The 24,581-nt window shown below is 56.3% G+C and overlaps 1 protein-coding gene across 1 annotated transcript; it reads right to left on the bottom strand.

The window, feature by feature from the left end:
* Nucleotides 1-16,370: 16,370 nt before the first annotated feature.
* EN2 (engrailed homeobox 2) lies at nt 16,371-20,581 on the bottom strand. The gene is made up of 2 exons (XM_060108914.1): nt 19,894-20,581; nt 16,371-16,687 (listed from the first exon to the last, which is right to left on the bottom strand). Exons 1-2 carry the CDS (start codon nt 20,579-20,581, stop codon nt 16,371-16,373), a joined length of 1,005 nt encoding a protein of 334 aa, XP_059964897.1.
* Between the last annotated feature and the right edge of the window lie 4,000 nt (nt 20,582-24,581).

Raw genomic sequence — 24,581 nt, 5'->3', positions numbered from 1 at the left:
GACTAAGGAAACCAGCCCTAGTGACATTGGTGAGCCTTGGTCAAGCCTTACCTGAAGCCATCCTACTGCTGGACTTTGGGGCTTGTCTAAGCCAGGTCAACTTGTTTTTTTCTCTTCCTTGTGACTGAAAGCACCCTGACACAGCTGTAAATCCATTTTATGTTAAAAAATGCCGACAGGCTGGATAAATGAAAGGTCTCATGTTTGTAACAATATCTGAGATGCTGTTATGATCAGTGCATTTAAAGGCGTTACTTAATTCATCATCATGTTTTCCCCTTGTGGACTTTCTCAGTGAACAGATAGTAAAGGACAGTGGCCATCATGCTGTGTCCCTCACATTTGGATGTTTAAAAAATGCCTCCTGGGCTTCCCTGGAGGCACAGTGGTTGAGAGTCCACCTGCCGATGCAGGGGACATGGGTTCGTGCCCCAGTCTGGGAAGATCCCACATGCTGTGGAGCGGCTGGACCCGTGAGCCATGGCCGCTGAGCCTGCGCGTCCGGAGCCTGTGCTCCGCGACGGGAGAGGCCACAACAGTGAGAGGCCCGCGTACCACACACACACAAAAAAAAGCCTCCTGCTGGTGGTGAGAATCAACCAGACCAAGAAAGACAATTTAAATTTGTATAGGAAGCAGGAAAAAAGCGACCCTCTTCTATTTTTTAGAATCATGTCCTGATTTGATTTCTTCTCTCTTTCCCCAGAGTTGGAGGCCCTGTGGGCTCAGCTGGGAGCAGGACTGCTGATCCCACTGCAGGACCTGGGTCCTCTTCCCAGCCCACGAGAGGGGTACCAGCCCGGCAAGTGTGTCCTGGGTGTTCCTAAGATACCATCCTGCCTTGGATGCCTGGCTGCTGTTATCTGTCCCGACACAGCCAGCCGCAGCCCTGCTGACTGATGATCATCCAGCCCTGGTTTTGGTCCTAGAAACAGGGAGCTCCCCACACCCTGCCGACAGCGGGGATCTAACCTCAAATGCTCTGAGCAGATGCCCCACGAGTCCCCAAAAAGCCACTGGGAAAAGACTCTGTCCTCCAGTTGACTCCATCATGGCTTGATTTCAGATCCACAAAGCAATTAGCATTTGGCATCAAACACAATAACAGACAGAAGCTGCCCCCCACGTGCACCTGACTCACCTAACACACGTGTGAACATACATGTATACTTGTGAGTGTGCACACTCAGCCACCTGCGTCCTCATGTGGGCATGCACACACAGGCTCTCGTGCACACACACAGTCACACGGGCTGCACACAAGTGTGCACACTCACAAGGCTCATACACAGGCTGCACACTCACACATCTCACACATGGGCGTGTGCACACATCACATGGGTGTGCATCTCAAGCACACACACTCACAAGAACAGACTCGCACACATACACATGCAAGTGTGCACAGCCATGCACATGCACAAGTAGGCTGTATACATGGCTAGACGCCCAGCAGAGGTCTGCACACCAGGAACTGATGCTTCTCCGCTTACCCCTTGGGATGCTTTCGGCCACCCTCTCCCACCGCCGCCCATTTCCCACTTCGGGCAGATGGCTATCAGGTCCTCTCATGAAAACTCCAGTATTTCCTCTACCTCTCTAGGATATTTTTAAGTTTTCCGAGAGACAGTGTTCTTGTATCGGAGAGAGGCTTGAATTAGGAATCGGAAAACTGTCCTGGAAAGCTGTCACGGGTGGGGCTCCTCAGGCAGTGGCACTGAGCAGGGTGGGCTAGGTCCAGCTCCCGGGTTGATGTGGCACTCGGCCTGGGGGAAGCTGGGCTGCGATGCAGTCACAACAGTGGCCCCAGACAACTCCCTGGGGGCTCTGGAGCCAGTCTGGCCTTTCGGAGGTGCCCACGTTGCGGAGGGGGCGTGCAGATACTCTAATGTGGGTGCACAACTTTGGGGAATCTTTGGCTCGTGTCTTGGTAACACCATTAGCAAAGCTCAGTGTGAAGCTGGGACAGATAACAAGGGTCAAATCGAGGTCTCATCGCCCCAAACACAAAAGGGCTTTATGGAGTGGGTTCTCCCCGGGGCTCAGCCTTAGGACATGGGAGTCACTGCCGTGTTCAGCCTCAGTCACATCTTGACAGATGTTCTGAGAGATCACATCTGCTTTAGCCACCCCGCAGGGAACATGCTAAACAGCATGGATGAATTTTGTAGTGGGCAACGGAGATGCTAAGATGCACAGGCGATTCTGAATGTGTGTCAACATCTCCGAGGGCCAAGAATTTAAACAGAGATCAGGCAGAAGCCTTGCATGGAATTTAAAATAAACACTGGGACAGGGTGATCAATGAATACCCTCTGTAAATTAGTGCCCACATCTCAGATGTGGGCAAGGAAGGAATTTGAAAGAGGTCATTTTCATCAGCCATCGCCAGTGGAGTAAACCCAGCAGTGCAGAGCCCTGCAGGACGCAGCAGCTCACAGGAGGGGGCGTGTGTTCTTCTGCTCCTGGACTCCCCGGTCAGCGGCAGTTCGGCTGCCCAGGGATGGGCTCAGCTGGGCGGCTGTGCTGTGGGGCAGGTGCAGGTCTGCATCACATGGGTTCCTCTGGAGCCCAGGCCACCGGGAGAGCCCAAGCTCTGCAGTAAGCCAGCGCTCTGCAAACACTTCATGTCCAAAGCTCAATGTCGAAGCTCAACTCCATGCAAAGCAGATGGGGAGGAAGAGTGAATATTTGCTGAAAAGTAACCCTAACTATCAACAAACCTAGGCAGTGTTTTCTGTTGTTAGGACTTTTATGTCTGAGTTTATGTCTTGTTTATGTTGAAGTAAACATGGGGTGCTGGCACGCGTGTCTTGACACTGCAGAGGTTGCCTCTCCTCCTCTTTTTCTGAGGTCGCCTAGCCTTTTCTACCAGGGCTGCCAGTGATGTCTTTGTGCAAATTAGAGAAAGGCTCCCCCTCTGAGCAGTCATAGATTCATGAGTACAAACCTTGATGAATGGGTGGCACCCTCCTGCAATTTAGAAAAACGTACCCCTTCCTCGAGGTGGATGCAGCTCTACGCCAGGAAAGAGAACTTGGCAAACCGAACACAAGCTGGGTTTCAACTCAACCACCTGAGGGAGCTGTCCTTGTGTTATGAGCAACCTGCTCAACTGTACATGGCCGCCTTTTCTCCACCACTCTTCTAGCTCTGCACTAGCAAATAACATGAAATTACAAATGTAGGTCAATGGATTCTCTCTGAAAAACAAGAAGGAAAAAACCCTCGCTGCTTTCAGTCTTCAGTAGTGCGTAAACACTTTATATTCTGGGGTGGAGCGATCACACAAGTCCACTCAAACATACAGTTTTCTTTCACTAAGTTAGTAGAGATGAAAATGTAAATTTATTTGAGTTGGACAGGCATCACCCAGAATGATCACAAAAGAGGGATGGGTGTAGGAATAGTGAACACATGAGCCTTGAATATTTATTATACTGAGGAGATTACAAGAATGGTGCTAATATCAACATACCCAAGTTGTGCTACATCAGAACCTCAGATGGCAGGGCGTGTGGCACGGCTCATTGGCTCTGAACGCAGATAAGCATCTGTACCAGAGACACATCACAAGTTCCTTAACCTCATTCTTAGCTTTGCCTTCTCCACCCTCCATCTAAATGCCCACATGGGCCCTCTTGCCCTTTCAGAATTAAACCATAAGTAGTTACAACAATGGACATGCATCCTGTATCATCCCAGGGGCTGTGTGGACACAGAGTTTGCACTTCAATCTTCTTCCTCATTCTGGGTCGAGGCTCCTAGAGGGAGAAGTGAGAAAGGATGAGGATGCAGAACAAGAGGTGAAAGTTCAAGGGCAGGGAGACTGTCTCTCTTCTCAGGACCGGGCTGGCCCCAGAGTCGGGAGGAACAGGCCACCAACACTGGTGTCACGCACAGGGTTCCTGTTAGGCCGCTGGCCTGTGCGGCTCTGAAATATTAACTGCATGTCTCACTGTCTTGTCGGCCTAACTCTCTGGGGTCCAGGCGGATGGGGGCTCACTGCCCTCTGAGGTCACTCTCTAACCCAAGACATCCAGAGCTGCAGAAGCGGGAAAGGAATAGGGGGAGCTCACGTCTCACCAGCCTTGGACCTGAGGTCCAAGTGGGTCGCTCTGCCCTGAGACCATTGGTCAATGCTACTCTGCTTGGGAATTTCCTGCCAGGCCAGCGGTTAGGACTTTGCACTCTCAGTGCTGAGGTGCTGAGGGCCTGGGTTCGATCCCTGGTTGGGGAATTAAGATCCCACAAGCCTCGCCGTGCAGCAAAAAAAAAAAAAAAAAAAAAGAAGTGTTACTCCGCTGTCCCCGGCCTGCCTACGAGGGAGGCTGGGAAATGCATGGGCGCACGCAGAATGTTTCAGGAGCACCGTGTCACCCCACAGCCCTCCTACCCAGCACTTGTCCTGTGCACTGGTGCCAGGTGTCCATCCCCGGAGGTCACTCCTTGGGAGCAGCCGTGCCTCCGCCTGCCCGGTGACCCGCTTTAAAATGCAATTACTGCTAGACCGTAAATCTCAGGCCTGCCACGGCCAATGCGGTGGCTTTGGGACGTCACCTATGCCCTCTGTGACTCACTGGTGGCTTCCCAGTAATAGGACTCCGTTCTCGGGACTGCTGTGCCATAACCGTGGCTGGTGCTCGGGAAAGCTCCCGGCTGCTGCCATGGGTGGTCAGGCTCAGGGCTCTGCAGGCCCGAAGTGGCCAGAGGATGGAAGCCGGGCAAGCCAGGACCAGGGAGGCCCCCGCACCTGCCTTCACGGCCGATGGGTGGCCAATCCTCTGAGAGAGTGCAGGACGAGAGGCCTCCATCTAGCACTTTTCCCCAAGTGTTTCAGTCAAACAAGCTTCTGTTCTTCTCCACCTAAAACAGAACCTAGAACCCACGGCGCTCGGTTTGTCGCAGGACGGCCCCATGCTTCCTTCTCTCCCGTCCTCTGTGCTGGTCCTTTGCAGTCTCGCCAAGAGCACCCACGTTTCCGGTTTGAGAGGCTCAGTCCTGACTCGACTGCTCCGCTGCACGTGATCTGGACTCACTCACACAGGGTTAGCAAGACAGTAAAACATCAGCCACAACAACAGCTCTGCGTTAACAGGGGTACCAAGCACCCAGAGAGGCTCGGCTCCCGCTGGGCGCCCAGTGGGACCCCAACACTGCAGGGCCTCCTGCAGGGACATCAGCGCTGCCTCCATCAGGACCCCAGTGATGATGCATCCAGCATCTCCTCTGTGCCAGGCGTGATTCTATATCCCTCATGGTGCCAGCTCGTGGGGATCTCCCCAGAGCCTGCAGGGTGGCTTCTCTCTTTCCGTCTCTCCAGGTTTCAGATGAGGAAACCAAGACCGCGAGGGGAAGGGAATATTTGCAACAGAATAACCGTGCTCTGTGCAGCCCCCATGGGGGACGAAGCGCCTTTCTGTAAATTATTCTACGGGAGGGACAGTGTCTCTCTGGATCCCATGGATGCTAAAGTCGAAGGCCATGTCACGGATGCCACAGACCAGCAGAGGAAGCTGAGGGCAGGTGACTGGAGGACAAGGGCTCACAAAGACCTGCCGCATGCTGGCCGCCAGGGGGGCTCCACGGCTCAGTCTCCTGACCCTTCTGTGGTGGGAACAGCGGAGTCCACTGTGGGGGCTTTACTGGGAGATGGCTTAAGAGAATCTGCATGACATGCGGAGTACTGGCTGTACTGGGCTGAAGAACATCGCCCCAAAGTCATGTCCATTCATGAACCTGTGGATGTGACCTTATTTGGAAATAGCATCTTTGCAGATGGGAGAGAAGATGAGGTCCTGCTGAACTTGGGTGGGGCCCAAATCCAATACAACTGGTGTCCTTATAAAAGGGGGAATTTGGACTCAGACATGCATGCAGGGAGAAGGCCACATGAGCCCAGAGACAGAGATTGGAGTGATGTGTCTACAAGCCAAAGAACACCAGGGGTTGATGGTCTGAAGCTGGAGGAGGTGACAGACAGATCCCCTCCTGTAGCCCCAGAAGGAAGCAACCCTGCTGACACCTTGATTCCTGACTTCCAGTCTCCAGAACTGAGACAAAAATCCCTACTAGTTTAAGCGCCCCAGTTTGTAGTGCTTGCTTGGGGCAGCCTAGGAAGCTGGTGCCCTGGCCCTTAGTGGGAACTCAACAAATGCTAGATATTGTCATTATTTAAGACAGAAAGACACAATGGACCAAATATCTGGGAAACCTGACTGCTGGAATAAGAAACCCAAAGGAAGGCTTAGGATGTCTTCTAAGGAAACCACCAGTACACACACTCAAGGACTTGAGAGAGACAGGAGGAGGGGTCTCCCAGGAAGGGTCTCCTCGGGACACGCTGGCTGCTGGCCACTGTGCTTCCTTCAGTCTCGCTTCCCTGGAATTCTGAAACTCATCATGTACCAGTTGTGGGTTTACAGTAACTGCAATGTATGCAACTTGCTTCCTAACTTCAAGGGGACTTGAGAGAATTGTGGCAGAAATGGACATTCCTAAGTCCTGGAAACCAGAGGCAGTTTGGGGGGCGAAGGCTGCTGCCAGGCTGCCCCTCCCCCAGTCAGCCTGCCAGTCGCCTCCCCTGGGGGACAGTGGGCCGGATGGGATCCAGAAGGGCAGAGGAGGGTCTTTGGAATGCAAGGATGCAATGCATGCTTTAGTGTGAGTCAGGTTTTATGCCCGAGGCAGAGGGAATTCAAACACACACTAGAGCAGAAAGACAGAAATTGCCTTTTAGATGGCTGCCATCAGCAATATCTGGCCGGCAGGTTCTACAGGGAAGTTTAACCTTCTGTAACCTTACAGTAAGCTCTCCAGCGCCAGCTCTCTCTCTTTCTCTCTCTCTCCCTCTCTCTCTCTTTCTGTCTCTCTCTCTCACACACACACACACACAGAGTCAGATATACAGATACACCTGCAATCATCTATAATTTTTACCATAATGGTTTTATCTGGTGGGGGCCCTACAGGCTGACGGCCTTCCTTCTTCTCTCTGCACCTAACATCTTACACATGCATCCTACACAACTCACACATCACATCTAACAGCAACTGAAACTTAGGCAGCCGCGAACCTGCAAGCTTCTGGCTAATCAGGGCAATACCGGATGTACAGTTGGAGCTCGGCAAATAATTAATAGTAATGAAAATTGACATTGTAAAAATTAAAGTGAGAGGGCTGATAGAAGGGAATTGGTTTGGTTGTCAAACCTCAGGCCTAAAGGGAAACAGATTGCTTTGGAGAATCTTTTAATTAATTTCGGAGTTTCCCTGTTTCTTTGCCAAATGAGCTGAGTTCCTTTCTTGGCCATCAGGATCTTCTGCAGACAGAGGGAGGGATGGGTAGCGTTGAATGGTGTCAAGGATCGTCCCATCCCGGGAACCTCCGGAATTCCCTGCCCTCTCGGCAAAGAAAGCTCAAGATGGGGGTGATGCAACCCAAAGAGGGGTTCGTTTTGTAAATTTACTTTTACTACCTATGAATAAACCAGGAGGTCTACCTCATTCACAGCTAAAATAAAAATGGACCTCTACAGTCTGACCAAGTTCAGCCACGGAGCCGCAGCATTAACTTGTATTCTAACAAGATTAAAATATATTTGTCCTGGGGATTAGCATACTTAAGTCCCCTTTCCCCTTTTTAGCAGTGGCAGGGCACTTTGATCTGCCTTGCGTGGCAAGAGCACGGCTTGGGCCCAGCTATCCGACTGCCAAGTGTGAAATCGGCCTGATGTCATCCTCATTCTTCATCTTTTACATCTTTCACCAGTTTAATTATATTTCCGCCACAAAGCTCTGGCGCCTCATTGCATATTCAAGTTTGACTAGGAAGCATTTAAAAAAAAATAGGTGCGAATGAAATACCCCTGTAGGGGGAAGGGAGGGGTCTGCAAATCTCATGGTGCAAAGGCAACGAGCCCCAGCCCTCGGCTTGCCCCAGGGACGTTCTCACCTGCATGGAAATGTGCGTCCGTCCTGGCGCGCTCTGTGCTGGGCCCAGCGCCCTCATTTGGTGCCAGGCACAAAGGCCATTGTCACGCCCGTGCGTTGCGTTTGGGGCTGTTTGGCTTGTGACTCCGGCGGGTTTGTATTACATCCATCCTCTGCCGCGTTGGTTTTGTTTCCTTGGGGCTCGGAATCCACAAGGCGCGCTCCTGCCGCGCGCGTAAAAGCCGCCTTCCTCACGGCGGCGAGTGAGCTGATGTGTCACCCATGAATCGCCCACTTTGAGGCAGTGTGCAACCGCCAAAAAAAACCTGTAGGGCGCACGCAATGCCCCAAGGGGACGTGTCTGGCTGACCTTTGATCACCTCAAAGGAATCAGACAGTTTAACTCTCCATCCAGACGCAGTACTCTGGCCCTCCAGCCCTTTGCAAATTCCCCAGAACTGTTGGGAAAGCCAGGCTGCCGGCAGAACAGGCCTTGGTATCCCAGTGGGACACCTCCTAATACCTCAACCCCAGGACCACCAGAGCCTCCCTGGTGGTTTGGAAGGGGAGGGCGGGGGAGGGGATCCGTGGCCGGGCCGAGGTCCTGCGGGCACCCCTCCGAGGGCACTGGTGTTTGGGAGAGGAACCACCTGCAGGAGTGCCTAGGTTTTGACCTTCACCCCAGCCCACCCGGCTCTATTCACACCCTGCTAGAGCGTCTCAGAGAGCCGGTGCTCTCCAAGGGTCGCCCGTCAGGGACGTTGGGTGTTACTTCCACATACAAGCCGGACAGAATAGAAATGCAGATCGGCTTTCTGAGCCTTTGAGAGCGGGTCAGCGCTGGGAAACGCTCTGCTCTCGGACAGCCCCCTTTGTCTGAGATTTCCGCAGTCTCCCCCTTTCTCCGTGGGGTACACACGGGTAAAAACAATAAGGAGACGGAGTGGATGTTCACGTCCTCGATGTGGGGAAAACAAAGCGGCCACTCTACGTTTTTTAAAAGGTCCAGATTTAGGACTATTTTTATTTTAAATCATCAGACTTGTTAAAATGGGAGGTTACCAACACATTGCTTCTTCAGTTGAATGATATAATTATAAAATTATCTCCACATAATTACCTCAGGATTATGTTTCATTCTGGTTAGCATGTAATCAAAGCCTGTTATGCTTTTAGCTATAGGAACAGCAATTAATTTCAAAGCAGTACTTAGACCCTTCAGTATTTAGACAAAATAGCTCATCATGTCACAAGGAGGCTGTCCGGCTTTCGCAGGAAGGGCCGTGGGTGGGGCGGGTGTGATGCGCCGGGGACGCGGGCTGGACACACTGCAGGTCACAGCCTCGCGCCCGGCCCTCCATGTCCAGGTGGGTGCCCACCTCCTAGGCTCTGAGCCAGCTGTATCTCATGGCCATGAGGCTCCCTGCTCAGTGCGGTAATTATCGACTGGAAGGGAAAATGGAGCGGCAGGTAAAGTTCCTGAGCTTCTACAGAAACCCAAGGCACAGCATCTTGCTCATTTTTTGGAAAAGCCTGGGGAAAAGATCCTGATATGAATATGGGTGCCTATGTTTTCGAGCCCTGTGATTACAAAGTGCACGCGGAGCAGTGTTTCAAAAGAGAAGGGGGCTCGTGATTCTAGAAAGTTCTAACTGCAGTCCTGCGTCTCTACGGGTGGGACTGTTTTCTGTTCTCCTTCAGCTGCCACCACTGCTCCACTTTCTATAACCATGTGAATATCGTCTCTCCTATTTCACGGTTTCCCCCCTTTCCCGTTTCCCCTGACAACTATATAGATGCTGCACGGGATGGTAGTAGCGAGGAATGTGTAGGCACTTTACCAAAAACAGGCCCTGGGCTGGCCGGGACCCACGTGAGCGGAGCACAACTTTCCCCTGCAGAGCGACAGGTCCACCACCCAAGTAGCGAGCCCTGTTCTGTACCAGGAGCTTTCTGTTCATTTCCCCACAAAAACCCCTCACAAGGAACCTATTAGGTACATGTTCTTTCTGCTTGAAACACGAATGATTGGGCTCTGGGGCTGGTAAGTAACACAGTCGAATGCAGGGCTGCATGGTCACAAAACTCTGCCCTTTCCTTGCCCTGCAGTTCATTCAGTGCGAAGTGCTGTTATATAAATATCTGCATGAAAAAATGTGGAACTTGAGCCGTCTGCAAGCTGATGTGAGGGACCCTGAACCCTGGGGCATCTGAAAGCAAGCTCAGCCTCATGCTTTCTTAGCAGGCTGCAGTCTTGTCCCAAACAAATAGATGATTGGAAGCCAGCATGTCCACCATTCATTCTCGAGATTGAAATCTGTCCAATTTTCACCCAGATGTTTTGGCACTAGAGGGCATCATCTGAGACTTAAAACGACAGCCTCTGAGTTACAATGGAAATGGTTTATCCGGGCACCTTACTCGCAGTAAGAGTAATGGTATTAGCCTTGGCAGGAGTAAATTCTGCCAAAGGCTGGGTGACTCTGCTGTGTCCCCTACTGCCTGAATCTACAGAAACGCCAGCTTTCCGGATTCATATTTTGTTGGTGGGAGTGTGAGAGTCAAAATCCTCAGGAGAAAGTTGTGGCCTGAAGGGAAAACTCAGACGCGCATGCCATGGCCGCTCAATGACGCCAGAGGGCAGGGGCCGGGGTCCTGGCGAAGTTGGAGGGAAGCGGCCAGTCTGCTGCCGGGAGGGGCCGCAGACACTGGAACCCGGCAGCAAGTCCTCGCGGCACGCTAGGCAGCTGGAGCCTGTGATTACCCATCCAAAGAGGAGAGAAAAGCGGAGGAAGAAAGGGAAGTTAGCGGAGGGGGTAGAGGCTGGGGGAGGAGGAGGGCAAACCCCGGCGCAGAGCCTGACAGTCCTCTTCCAGACAAAGGACTTGGCGGGAGGAGAGAACCCCGAACGCGCCGGCTGAAAGGCGGTCGGAGGCCCCTTCCGCCGGCAGCGCGCTCGGGCCGCGCGGCCAAGTTTCACAGCTCGACAGATGGGGCTGAGCGGCGGCCCGCCCCGATCCTTCCAGACGGTCCGCGCACGCAGTGACCCCCACCCTCCCTCGGCCCACGGAGGACCCTGGGCGGTGTCAGGGTCCCTCCCACCCGCGTTCCCACCCCGAGCCGCTCCGCGGAGGAGAAAGCGCCGCAGGCCCGCCGCGCGCGCGGCCCACTGGGGCCCTCAGCTCTTCTTCCCTCCCGGGTCTCCGGGGAGACTGGGGAGGGGGGTGATGGGGCGGGGAGGTGGGCTTCTCTGGGACGCCTTCCAGGCTGAGGGGGTGAAAAGGTGGCCAGGGAGGCAGATCTCGTCCACTCTTTGTTCCGGGCAAAGCGCGGGGCTCAGCCCTGGAAGGAGGGGTGGGGCAGGACAGCCAATGGGGCGAGTCCGGGGCTCCGGCCCCAGGATTCTCCCTTCACGGAACACCGGTCCTGGCGTCCCTCGGGGACACGGAGGGCCTAGGGCTTTGGGGACACCCTACCTCCGCCCGGAGGTGTTGCCCAGGCCTGCCAAGGGCCTGGGACTGGGCTCCGTGAAGCGCAGCAAGCCCGGGCCACACCTGTTCCCGAGACTCTGGTCGTTTCCCCCAGCCCCATCTTGGGGGACTCCCCACATCCCTCTGCGGGGATCGGGCCCAAGCCGGAGAGGTGGCCAGTCACCCTGGCGGCTGAGCAGGAGGCTAATAACAACAACCGCAATAATAATAACGCGGTCATCGCCAGTCTCGCCAGCCAGGCCCTGCGTCAGGCCAACCACGCTTGATCAAATCTCGTAATTCGGAGTCACTTTAATGAATGCTATTACATTTCAGGCGATTTCAAGACTGGGCTTTTATTTTCTGTGGGCGGGGATCATAAATAGAATGAAGTATACGAGATTATTAATAAAAACATGAAGGGTCTACGAGGGTCTCGCGCGGCCCGGCTCACGAAGTGCGCCCTGGAGCTCAGGGCGCCGGCACCACGCGCGCCCGAGTCTCCCCCACGAAGGGGGCCCGCGGGGTCAGGGGACTCAGCGCTGCGTCCCGCCTGCGACCGCCTGTCTCCCGCCACCCCATTCCCCCCCAACCGCCTCCTCTTCCTGGAGGCCCGGAGGAGGCCTCTCCCTCGGCTCTGATAGGAAGGAGAAGCGCAGAAAGGAGGTCCCCACCCCGAGGCCCGGCTTGGGGCTGCAGTGCGTGCGTGTAGGCAGGGTCGGGGGGCGGGGCGGGGGGTCGGTCTCCCCGAGGCCTTGGTCGCCAGCCGCTATTAACCTCCCAGAGCGCGGCGGCTCCTCCTGGCAAGCGGCCGTTTTCGGAGGAGCCGGGACCTTCCCGGGGGCGCCTGGGGAGCTGCCCGGGCGGGTAGAGACCGGAGAGGTCGGATATTAAACAAGCGGGAGACAGAATGACTTTTAGCCGAGCCGGAGCGTGCAAACGCGGCCTCCCGGCCGGCCCCGCGCGGCCTGCGAGCGTACTTGCATACATAGTGCCTGGTGTTTGCTGTGCACGCTGTTCGCCCGGGCACACCTGTACCGAGCGGTCCAGAAGCCCCACGGATTTGCCCTTTTCACTCAAGGGAAAACAGAAAAGATGGACCTCCTTGGAGATCAGACTGGGGGCTCCTCCCATGTCTCCCCTAAAGAAAGCGCTTGGCCGTTCACTTTGGGCGACCTTCAGACCTGTGTTGACCCGCGGATTCTGACGCCAGCGCGAGGGTCGGGCGCTACTCCTTCGACCCCTTTGGCAGCCGGAGGAGGAAGGCTCTCTAAGTGCCAAGGAACCCTGCTCCGCAGGCCTGGGGGTGGCCGCGACTGTCCTCCCCACCCCCGTTCCGGGGCTCCCAGGCCTCAGCTTGGTCTCTACCCGACTAAGGAAGACTGTGGGCACAGCTCTGCCTGGGCCTGGTAGGGACACAGCCAGGCATGGGGGCGGGGGCCGTTCAGCTCCAAGGAGCAAGGACTTCCTTTACAAAGGAACTTTCCTCCGAGGGACATTTAGGAAACCGGCCTCCTGCGGGGGCAACGACCTGGTGGGGGCCCAGCCCCGTGCGTCACCGGTGCTGCAGCCCAGGTCCAAATCCGAGACACGTAGAGCCGTCCGTGGTGGTCCAGGTGGAACCGAGTGGCAGCTGGACTTCGGAAAGCGTGGCCTTCCCTTTAGGCCTGACTCTGGTCTCCACTAGCTCCTAGTGAAAGTGGCTGGCGAGCACTGAAGTGGATCTCCATGAGTTATGAGCTTAGACTGTAGCTGTTGAATTTTAAAAATGTAATAAACACAGGAGCAAAACCAGAATCTCAGCGTTTGGAAAGTCTGAGAGCTCATTTAGTCCAATCCCCTACCGGAACGGGGAAAAAAGGCAAAAAAAAATTGTATGCCACTGTAGGCCTAGTGTCTGCTTGCATGCCTCTAAGGATGGGGAACTCATTACCTTGCAAAACCATACATAGCCCCTTAACAGTGCTGTGATTTGCCAACAGATTAAAAAACAAAACCCAGAAATGATTGCTTAATGTTGCTATGTTGTCTTTTTATTAAAAAGAGAGGGAGAGAGAGGCCAATCGGGTAATAGAGGTTGTGCTAGCGGGGTTTTGTCTTTAGGAACCCCCAGATCTGTGCAGGGGTGGGGTGGTGGCTGGGGAAGATGCTGGGGATGGCTGGCATGATCTCGCCCCATTAATGCTCCTGGGACCAGGCAGCTGGAGCTCTGGAGCCTCCATAGTGAGGAACGTGTCTTTGCAAAACCGGGGAGCAGCTCAGTTCCTGCCCGGAGGCCCAGCGTCCTTCCTCTTGGGAAGCCTGGTGTGGAACTGAAATGCCTAAAAGGTCGCCTTTGGAACAGATGATCCTCTCTAGTCTCTGAGCTTCCTTTTCTGGGAGAATAAAACATTTTTAAGCCAAGAAAGTTTGGAAACAGGGCAGTTGGGTGCGCAGGGCGCACGTCGGCTGTCCTGCGTGGCCAAGTAGGTTGTGGGTCCCGAGATCGAAAATCCCAACCGCTTCCAGCAGAGGCATCCGGTCAGCTCCAGCAAAGCTGGTCCTTTGCAGGCATCTGCCTTGGGATGTTGTCCATGTCCATTGCTTTGGGGGTAAAGACAACAACCAAACGTAAAAGGGGAGAGTCTCTTTGTCTCAGGTCAACTAATAGTTCTTCTCCCCAGCCGGTGAGCGCCTCTGTCTAGCTGAGGAGCAGCCAGGGGGATGGAGACCTGTTGAGTCCTGCAGGATTTTAAATATTTATTCAACGGAAAAGCACTGTACTTTGGAACACTTCCTTCTGGTAAAGAAATGTGTACTTAAACTACTTTGGTTGTTCTGTATTCACATGAGCCATCCAAAGTGTCTTCATTATTTAAAAAAAAAATACGCTTCTGGCTACGAAGGTAGGTATATGCACACCTGCTGGCAGAGGCGAAGACTCTGGGCACTGGGGAGGGTGCCCAGGGTAGTTTGGCTGGACTCAGAAACACACTTTAAAAAAAAAACTAGTCATTACACCTTGGACATCCAATATTTTACCATAAAGCGTTTTTTTTTTATTTAATGTAACTTTCAAGAATTTAAACACACAAAAATGCAGGGGGAATGTTCACAATTTTGATAACCACAGTTGTAAATAGAAACATTCATTTCTTATAAGATTATAAATATTTACTACTGGAACTGTAAAACGCACATGTTTTATAAACTAAAAAATAAAAAAATAAAAAACCAAAAAACTTTGCTTCCTGCTAAAAAGGCATATCATTTCATTGAGTTTCCTAAGCAGCAGATGGTTATTCACAGAATTTTAAATTACAGCTTTTGCTTTTATAGTTTTTGTTTTAAAAAGGTTTACATTAGTATGTACAAAGTGAAACTATTATCGCAGTGAAATAAAGAGGTTTAAGGCAAAGAGAGAAGTTCACCCTCAGTCCTCAGGGGCAGAGCCATGACTCCTGGCTCAGCCATGGGTACACCCCCTGGGCTGTCCCAGTGCAGATGGACATTTGGACACAATTCTTTTTCCATACACTAAACAGAAGACAGCGTGGAGTTATACATATAGATATAGATAATGTGTTTGTTTATATATATGTACTTGATGGGGATATATTGAATATATATAATTTACACTGTACCACACCTTCAAAAAATAAAATGTATATTTTAAAAAAACAAGAAAAGACAAAAAGTGATAAGAAATGATTATTTACACATTTTCTTCCTTCCTCTAGATCCTGGAGAATTCTGAGTTCCTTTAAAAGTCAAGGTAGCCACATGTTCCAGAACTGTGGACTCTTACACGTCTGCTTGTGTGTGTGTATATGAGCATATATATATATACACGTACACACACACACACACACACACATATTTACCTTGAAAGAATGCTCTCTATAGCAGAAGCGGCCACTTTACAAAAAAAAGAAAAAAGAAAAGAAAGAAAAAAAAAAAAAGAAAGAGAAGAAAAAAGGAAGGGAGGAAATGCCAGTTCCCTCTCCAGGCCTCTGCCGGCCAGAGATGGAGGCAGCAGACCTCGGTCGCGTTTCTGGGGCCCAGGCGGCCCCTGGGCAGCTGATGGAGCCGCAGGGGAGTCTCTGGGCCCAGGCCCGGAGGGGTGGGGCGGCCTCACCGCCCGCAGGCCTCCGGCCACATACCCGGCCCCTCGGCCCTGAGCCCCGGAGCGGTGCCTGGAGGCGGGAGGCGAGCGGCTGGACTGGGGACAGCGAGACACAGACGCAGACGGAAGCACGAAGGGAGGCGCGGGCCAGGCCTCGGCGAGGAGGAGGACCGGAGGACCGGGAGGGAAGGCAGGAAGCGGGGAGGTGGAGCCGGCCGTGGGCCCCTCGGCCCAGGCAGCCCGGCACGTCCGGGCGCGAGGCGGGGGAGGGCGGGCGGGGGGGGGGGGGGGCGGGTGCCGAGCCTCCAGCCGCCGCCCCGCCAGGGCCCTTTCGCCGCCGACTGCCGGATGGCGAGGGCGAGGCCGGGGATGCGGCCCCTTCTGCTGCCCTCACCAAGCCCACACGAACAAAGTGGCAGAACTCATAGACCAAGTAGGAGCTATTTATTCGGTTCACAGTCGTGTGAAATGCAGCAATAAAAATCTTTGGACTTCAGCAAGTTGTTTTAATTTTTTTCTTCTTTTGAAATTAAAAAAAAGAAAAAAAGTGTCCGATGTCCCATAATGGAACTTAGGGGATTAAAAAAGATGAAACCCTACGCAGCCCCCTTCGCAAAAAAAAAATCGTAAAATTAGCATAATCTCATAAACATAAGAAAACTCAAAAAATATTTTATAGTCAGATATTTTGGATTTTACACCTCCTGTAAATTATATATACACAGAATATTGCAGAACCATAGCTAATACACGGTATTTTCACTATTAATGCTGGTATAATCTTTATACACTGGCCCTTTATTTATGATTTGAAATTATTGCATTGTTTAACTCGGACTGAGACTGGGCTTGGCGCCCGCCCCCTACTCACTGTCCGACTTGCCCTCCTTGGCGGTGGTGGAGTGGTTGTACAGGCCCTGCGCCATGAGGTGCACGGCCAGCGTGTTCTTGTTGCCCGTGGCCTTCTTGATCTTGGCGCGCTTGTTCTGGAACCAAATCTTGATCTGTGACTCGTTGAGGCTGAGCTCCTGGGCCAGGCTCTGGCGCCGCTGTTCCGTCAGGTACCTGTTGGTCTGGAACTCGGCCTTGAGCCTCTGCAGCTGCTCCGCCGTGAAGGCCGTGCGGGGCCGCTTGTCCTCTTTGTTGGGGTTCTTCTTCTTTGGTTTGCGAGACCTGGGACCTAGACAGGCATGGTGGACACAGAGAACTCGGGTGAGGAGGGCTCCAGGCCTGCCTCCTTACTCAGGGGTGGGTCACCCACGGGCACGGAAGGATGCAGAGGTCGGGAGGGAGGCGGCTGCCCAGGTCCAGCTGGCTGACCTGGAGGAAAGCTGGCCTGGACTTGAGATGGGACGGGGCGGAGCTCCCACCCACCTCCAGGACCCTCCCCTGGGGAGCGAGGAGGTGGCCCAGGAAGTCTGCAGGAGGGACTGTGAGTGCAGGTGATGGGCAGGCTTAGCGGAAAGGGCTCCGGATGAAAGGAGAACCCCTGCAGGAAAGCGAAAAACCACAACTTTGTGGCCAGGCTTTTTCTAGCCCTTTCTGAGGTTCTGTCCAGGAATAAGGACAGGACGGGGGCTAGGTGCTGGAAGAGAGGTGAGGGGGAAAGATCGGGGCGGGGCAGCCGGAGTAGCAGGAAGAGCCCTGGGAGGTGTAAAGGGACTCCCACAGGGAACACCCCCAGGTCCTAAGGGCCGGGGGTGCAGGGTCAGGTGGGCCCCGAGAACAGGAGGGGCCCAGGGGTCTGCCTCCCCACCTGGCCCTGGGCCCAAGTTCACTGCTCCCTTCAGGGACAGGAAGGCACCCACATGTCCTTGCCTGAGTGGGGCAGGAGCACTGAGCTTCCTTCCCCTTCACCGCACCAGGTCTCCCCAGTCCCCTGTCCAGGAGAGGGGGCCACTGGGGGCCCGGGTGACCTTGGGCAGAGGTTCACACTTCCGACCTCTCACACCTCCTCCCGCTGGGACGCCCCACAGCACTTGAGGCTGGCTTGGGACAGTGGTGGTGAGGCTCCCAGGACCTGGCCACGGGAAAAGGCCTGAGAAAGCAGAGCAGAGGGAAGGGGGCCAAGTGTGTTCTTCTCGTTGGTTTCAGAAGGTGGGCCCCGTGAACATGTCTGTGAGGGAAGAGGCCTTTGCAGGCAGGAGTCACGGCTGCATGCCTGGGGTTCTTAATCTGTTAAGTGTGTGAAGTGACTCTGGGGGGCTCCTGGCCCCAGCTTCTTCCGAGGCGCCCTCGGTGGGAGGCTGGAGAAGGCTAGACCTCGGGCAGCCGGAGCACCCAGGTCCCCGCCCCTCGCCCCCCGCCCCCCGCCCCTCGCCCCTCTCTGCAGGGTCAGGGGGCTGCCGGGCCACGCAGCGCAGCGCCGGCGGAGGGATCCAGCTGCGAGCCCCTCCGGAGGCACCCGGACCCGCACCAGGAAGGTGGGTTCGGTCCCCAGCTCGCGCCGAGCGAGGGTTCTGGGACGGTCCGCAGGCCCAGGGGGCGCCGAGCCCTCCCTCCCCCCGCACTCCGAGCCCTGTCCTCCCTCTCCGGGAGGCACGATCGGAAAGAGGGGGCCGTGTGCGCTGGAGAGGGGGCGCCAAGGGCTGATTCGGCTCACACTCCGGGCCTTTTAGCTTCCAGAGCACGCCCCCGCTCACACCCACCCACGCGCACTGCCCCACGCGCGCGCACACTCACGGTCCCGTCGCACCCACGCCGAGGGCACCGGCTCCTCGCCCAGACGCCTGGCTCTTACCCGGGGGGTGCGGATCCGGGGCGGCGGCCGGCGTCCCGGACGCGCCAAGGGGGAAGGAGGTGTCTCGGCGAGGCCTCGACAGGCCCCGGGCGGCCCCGCGCCTGCTCGGCCCCCCACCGAAGCCTCGCGTAGCGGAGCCGGTTCTCCGTCTCCACTCCCGCCCTCCCCACCCCCCCAAACTCCTCTGGCCCTGGGGCGCTCGCACACAACGAATCAGCCCACAAAAGATGCACACCATTTTACGCAAAGAAAATCTTCCTAGAATCAGAATTTTTAGTTCCTTTTCTTTCTTGATTTTCTTTCAAACCGCAAACAGTTAAGGAGTCTCGGAAACAGGACCAAACCTCCGCAAGGAAACTCTGCGTTGCTGCTTTCTTAAACGCCAAGAAACAGATCTTATCTTACGGGGCTTTTTTTTTTTTTTTTTTTTTAAGTCCAGGAAGACCAGCCGCGGAGCCAGGCCGGGCTGCCGGGCTCCCGCGGGCCACTGGGGCCTGGCGCGGCCGCGACTCCAGCGCCGCACAAAGCCCGGCCGAGGCTCCTTGCCGGCCGCATTGTGAGCCTATATGTTAATTAAATATTAACAAAGGAGAGAGGCGAGAACAATGGAGCAAATTTCAGATCTAGCTGGAGAAATCTGGATTTCATCAGAGACATACACACCATCTCTGCGGGGAGGCGGTAAAGGGGTGACTTAGCTGTGCTGTGAACTGGGTAAACGACCCCCGCAAAACAGTTGAGGGCTGGGGGGGGCAAGGGGGTCCGGTGTGCGCTGCCGGCTCGGGGACAAATGGAGTCTGCACCTAATGGCGGTTCGCAGCCGCAGGACCCGCATTTAATGCGGCTGATGATTTCTACAGGGACATGGACTTAGCTTTTAAAAATCCCGGATCTATGAAAAATACGCCCAGAAGCTCTGCACACCCCCACGGGCTCCCGCCACATTCCCCTCTGAAATCTGCTCCTTTCCTACGCAGAGCTGCCCCAGGAAAGCTCTGGGAAAGGTCCTTTCCATTTGGGGATTGCAGGCCTCCCTCCTCCAAGCTGTGTGCGCGCCGGCTCGGCAATCAAACCAGACACGGGGCAAAGGGCCCCTCTGTTTCCATCTCTTCCCTCCGCGGATCCCCCCAGGTCCCCTCATCAGCCCCAGCTGAGGAAGAGCAGACAGCCTTGCTTTCTTCCCCGGCCACATCTGGGATAACTGGGTCGTAGGATGAGTCTAGGTCTGTGGTGGGCTGGGCGTGGGTCCCGGGTCTGGACTGAGTTGGAAGAACGCGGAAAGGGGGTGGAGTGTGAGATCCGGGCCTGTCTGCCAGCCACCCCGTTCCCACAAAATAAACTCCAGCCAAGGGAGGGATGGGCTAGAGGCTGCAAGGAGAGGCCCAAAAGGCAAGAGAGAAAGGAGGTCCTGTGCTTTCGCCGTTCTATGAAGTCTGTACCCCCTTGTGAATCAGTCCTGTCCCCTTTCCTCCTGGCCGCTGCCGGGATCAGCGTCAGCCGCAAACAATGTCGCTGTGTGTACGTCTTTGTGTTGGGGGACAGGGATCCTGGTGTCTTCTTCCTCCGGTAAGTTCCCGCGCCAGCGCTGCCCCGCAACCCCACGGGCCTCCCCACGGCGGGCCAGGACATGGGTCCCCAGGACTCACCTGAAGAAGGTCGGTCCGAGTAGCGCGTGCAGTAGACCCAAGCCGGCCAGAGCATGGGCTGCGCACCCAGGTTGGCGCTGGCCTGCGAACTGTCCGAGTCTGAGCTCACAGACAGGTCGCCGCCGCCCAAGCCGCGGGCCTTGAGCGCCCCGTCCAGGGGGCCCCCGGGGTCTCCGCCTTTCTTGGCGCCGCTGTGCAGCGAGAGCGCCTTGGAGCCGCCTTCGCCGTCACCCGAAGAGTCGCCGCTGCCACCGCCGGGCAGCGGTCCGCCCGCACCCGGCGCACCCGGCGCGTTCTGCCGGGGCTCCCGGCCCGACCCCAGGAGCTGCTCGGCGCCGCCCGCGCCGCCGCTTCCCTCCGCGCCGCCCGCGCCGCCTTCGCCGCCGCCTCCGCCGCCTCTGCCTCTTCCGGAGCCGGCACAGCACGTCCCCGCGTCCTTTCTCCGGCCGAACTCGGGCCGCAGGATGTTGTCGATGAAGAAGTTGGTAATGCGGTGTGGATGCTGGTGGTTGCCCGGCGCCTGCAGGACCGCGGGCAGCATCAGAGCCCGCCGGCGGCCAGTGTCCGCGTCGCCCGGGCTGCTGCCGCCGCCGCCGCCCGAGCCGCCGCTGGGGCTGGATTCCGGCTGCCGCTGCCCCTCCACCGCCGCCGCCGCCGCTTCGCTGGGCTTGGGGTCATTCTCCTCCATACTGTTCGCAACAAATCCCAAATCGCTTCTCCGGGGAGTCCCTCCAATCAGCCCTCGGCCCGCCCGCTCTGCACGCGGAGACTCTCGCGGCCAGCTCGTGCCCCTACCCCGCCGAGTCTTCCGAGGGCGTGCGCGGCGGCCGCAGCCAGGGCTGGGCTCCTACAAGTCGCCGGCCGCGCTCAGAGCGGAGCCACGTTCCAATCCACGAGTTGAGTTAGAAAATACCAAGAGTCGCCCCGCGCCCAGATGCCGGGAGATTCAAAAGAGTCCGGTCCTCGTCTTCGCAGCGCACCCGGGCTCTAGACAGTCACAATGGTCCAGCGTGGACCCGGGGCGCCTCCGGGCTCCGCGCTCCTCTCCACGTCCGGCTGCCTCCGATCCGGCGCTGCCGCGGCGGCTGCCCGGGACTAGAGCTCCGCGCATGCAGGCAGCGCGCTCCCCCGCGCTCACGCCCGCCGGGGCCCACTCGGGCCGCCGCCGCCGCCCGGCCGCCCCCGCCCGCGCGCCCCGGCCGGCCCTCGAGGGTGCGGGGCGCGAGCGGTCAGCGCGCCCGCCGCCGCCAGCACGCACATGGAGGCCCGCGGGCCTGCGCTGCGCTCCGCCGGCCTCGGGGCCCCCTCCGCGCGGCCGCCGCCCCGCTGCGGACCGGGGCGCCCCACCGGCGTGCGGCCGCGCCCCCGCCGAGCCCCGCCGAGCCCCGCGGCCCGAGTCGCATGGGTGAGCGGCGGGAGGCGCGGGCAGGGCCGGGCCGGGCCGGGCTGGGCCGCCCGCGCTCCCTCGCCGTCCGCACGCCCTCGCCGCCTCGGCCTCCGCGCGGCTCGGAAATTTCCAGGCCACTCAGCGCAACCCGAGACACTTTGACTCTGGATTTTTGTTCTTATTTTTAACAGAGCCCCCTCGAGTGACGTCGCGAGCCGGTCTCCTGGACACGTGCCTCGGGCCAATGGTCGCGGCGCCGCGCACCCACGTGACGCGCCGGCGGCCGCTCGGTGACAGGAGCCTCCCGCCGCCCCTCCCCCGCCGTCGCCGCCCCTCCCCCCCTTAAAGCGGCAGCGTCCTGGCGCTCCGGGGACCGGAGCCCGAACCGGCGAGACCGCTACCGCGTACCCTGCGCTCGCTCGTGTTTTCCCTGCCGCTTCTCGGTTCAGGGATCTGAGAAATCCGCGCGATAGCCCCGCCGGGTCACCCCGGCGTGCAGACATGGACAAGCGCTGGAAGATTGCTATTTTTTAACATTTCCATATTGTTTACCGTGGGGGAAAAATCCCACAATTCCTTGCACAAAATGCATAAATAACATTAAGTGAGCTGCCGAGATACAAAGGGACTTTTGTAGTCCGCCTTCCTTGCTGGTCGGAGAGGGGAATTGTCACTTACATTTGACTTTGGTAACCCGGCAGATTCCTGTCTTAAACGCAGAGCTGACGCGCAGGACCCTCTTCCTACAGACACTCATCGTAAGTGTGCGTGTGTGTGCGCGTGTGCGCGCTTGTGCAGGGAGCCGCGTGCATACGGTAGGATTCCACCCCGGGACAACGATCCTCCTGAAACGTGCATGCAGGTCAGAAGAGCTCGGGAATACGATTTGGGACTCCGTGGGGGGGAAGAGAAATAAAGGAGCATAAGGGTTATAAATGAGTCTTCTTTTCTGGAAAGGCAAGGGGAGCTGACGGTCAGCCAAGACTTCAACACCACGTGGAGAGAAAATACTCTGGAGCAGCTGCGTTCCCCCAATTTTCCACCCATCATCTGCCCCACCCCAAGCCTCTACCCCACGGAGGGACTACCAGAAGGACATCCACCTCAGTTTCTTGTCTTAAAACCCTTTAAACTAGTTTTTCTGGAGAGCAGGGCCCATCTGAAAGGGAAATTAGAAATCACATGGTGGGGTGGCCCCCCAATTTGTTCCCCCCCCCGCTTTCCTCTATTCCTTCCTAAGCTTCCTTTCCAGTTGCTGTCAGAATGTCCAACTTGAACTTCTGTTTCCCCTTCCCTCCCCCCTCCTCCTTCTGGCTCCTTCTGTTCGCTCTTCTGTCCTTGCCCCCAGCTGCAGACACCCCACCAAACACCGTTGTTACCCCAGGCATGCCTGTCCATCGTTTAAAAGGCACTTTCATGGAAATCTTCAAAGTTTGAGAAACATCCAAAAGGGCAACTCTGAGGGTGCTGGAGCGCTGGCACAATAGAAGTACACCGGAGAGGGATGAGAGGAAGGGTGCAGAGAGGCAGAAGAGGGACAGCCCAGGTGGCTTCGGGGTGCCCAGCAACTGAGGCCCCCACGGGGCCGGGCCTGGGCCTGGGGCAGCCAGCAGGAGGCTGTCGGGCCGGGAGGGATGGAGGAAGGTCTGGACAAGCAGTCCTCCAGGCCACGTTGAGGCTTGAAGGCTTGACCCTGACCTGGCTCCCCTTTTCTCTGGTCCCCACCCAGGTCCTATCCTCTCTCCACCCCAGCTCTGTCCACCCACTGCGGGCTCCAGAGTCAGGCCTGGGCTGAACTCGAAGCAACAGGGTGCTGCTGGGGGGAATTTCACCTGCGGAGGAGGGGCATGCACTGGGCAGGAGGAGGCTCTGGGCTGGGTCACCTGCTGCTAAATGCAGGTAGGTGGCTGGGTGAGGGTAGGCTCTGGAGGCAGAGGGGGAGGCTCATTGGTCCTCAGTGAGACTCAAGCAGGATGGGGAAGCACTTCCCACTGGGGTGACTCACATCTCTCTTCCCTCCCCCACCAGTGGAAGGGTCTTCACCAAATTATCTGGCTAGATACACACCTGCCAGTGGCCCTCCCTGGGTCTCAAAAAATGAAGCCCATAGTCTGTGTGTGCCTGGAAAAATGAAGCTGGTGAGTTTTGTGGGAACACCCTATTTACACATGTTTAGGGTTTGGGGGGAAATTTTCCTGCGACTCTGGGAACCCTAATCATCAGAGAATGTCCAATTATTTTGGGTCTCTGGATCACCAAGTGGGTAGAGGGAGGGCCCGGGACTGGTTGGTTCTTGCAAAGCCACCGCAGGTTGATTTCTCCACCTGTCCCATGAAAACCAGTTAGGCTATCTCCTGAGAAATAATTTCTGATGTCTTGGGCATCTTTGCCTCAGCATTAACTGAGCCCAAGTGCTGGACTCCCGCTGTGTTTTCTCCTGCGATCCAGACCCAAATTACTGGCTGCAGCATGAGCTCTGCAAAGCAGCATGTCACCTCCAGGCCAACCTCACTTTTGGGGGGATAGCATTCTGCAGACACTGGTCTCCAGGCTGCAGATCAGGCTGGTCGAGGAAGCAGGCCAATTCCTGAGTTACGGGCTGTGGTGGGACCGTGAAGGAGGAGGGGAAAGGAGGGGAAAGAGGAAGGAATGAGGAGAGAAATCATTAGAGAGCATCAGGCCACTCAAAGCCAACCCAAACATGAACATAATTCCGGAAGCGAGTGCTCCTTGAGAGTGGGCGCCATCCAAAGGTACAGCGTGGAGGGTGAGAAAATCTGGGAGGAAGCTGCAGAAAGTTGATTCGCCCCGGGGCTGAGGGAATCCTAAATCTTACAAACACAGAAATCGCAACAAGCTGTTTTCAGAAAGCTCTAAAACACGCTTGAGGGCCGACCGGCCAGGCGGGATCTGGGACCCTGCCTGGCTGTGCTTTCTGGGGGCGGCGGGGAAGGCGGGGGACGCATTTCCAAGTGTTTGCTCCAGAACCCGAGGTGCCGGCCCTGCGCCCAGCAAGCCACGCAGCTCCGCTCTCCCACCTGGACGGCGGCCGTCCTGCAGGGTGGGCTTCTCCGCGTGCACAGGCGACCAGCACTGGACATTTGTTTCTCCCTAACATAGTGAGGCCGAGGCCCGGGACCCCCATCCTTTCTCCTCTCGCCAGGCCCAGGAGAGTGGCGGCAACCCCCCTCCCCGCTTCTGGAGAACCATCCTCCAAGCTTCCCCGGTGCTCCGCACAAAGGGGGATCTCGGAATGTATCAAGGGGAAAGACGGCTTCTGGACACGGTGTTTTCATAGCCC

The sequence above is a fragment of the Mesoplodon densirostris genome, chromosome 9 (genome assembly GCF_025265405.1).
Source record: "Mesoplodon densirostris isolate mMesDen1 chromosome 9, mMesDen1 primary haplotype, whole genome shotgun sequence".
NCBI lineage: Eukaryota > Metazoa > Chordata > Mammalia > Artiodactyla > Ziphiidae > Mesoplodon > Mesoplodon densirostris.
This window is presented reverse-complemented; position numbering and strand designations above follow the sequence as displayed.

Excerpts from the sequence above, each read along its gene's own strand:
- EN2 (XM_060108914.1), bottom strand. The coding sequence starts at position 20,581 with ATGGAGGAGAATGACCCCAAGCCCAGCGAAGCGGCGGCGGCGGCGGTG. Across the intron at positions 16,688-19,893 it reads CTCGGACCGACCTTCTTCAG|GTCCCAGGTCTCGCAAACCA; the intron begins GTGAGTCCTGGG and ends ATGCCTGTCTAG.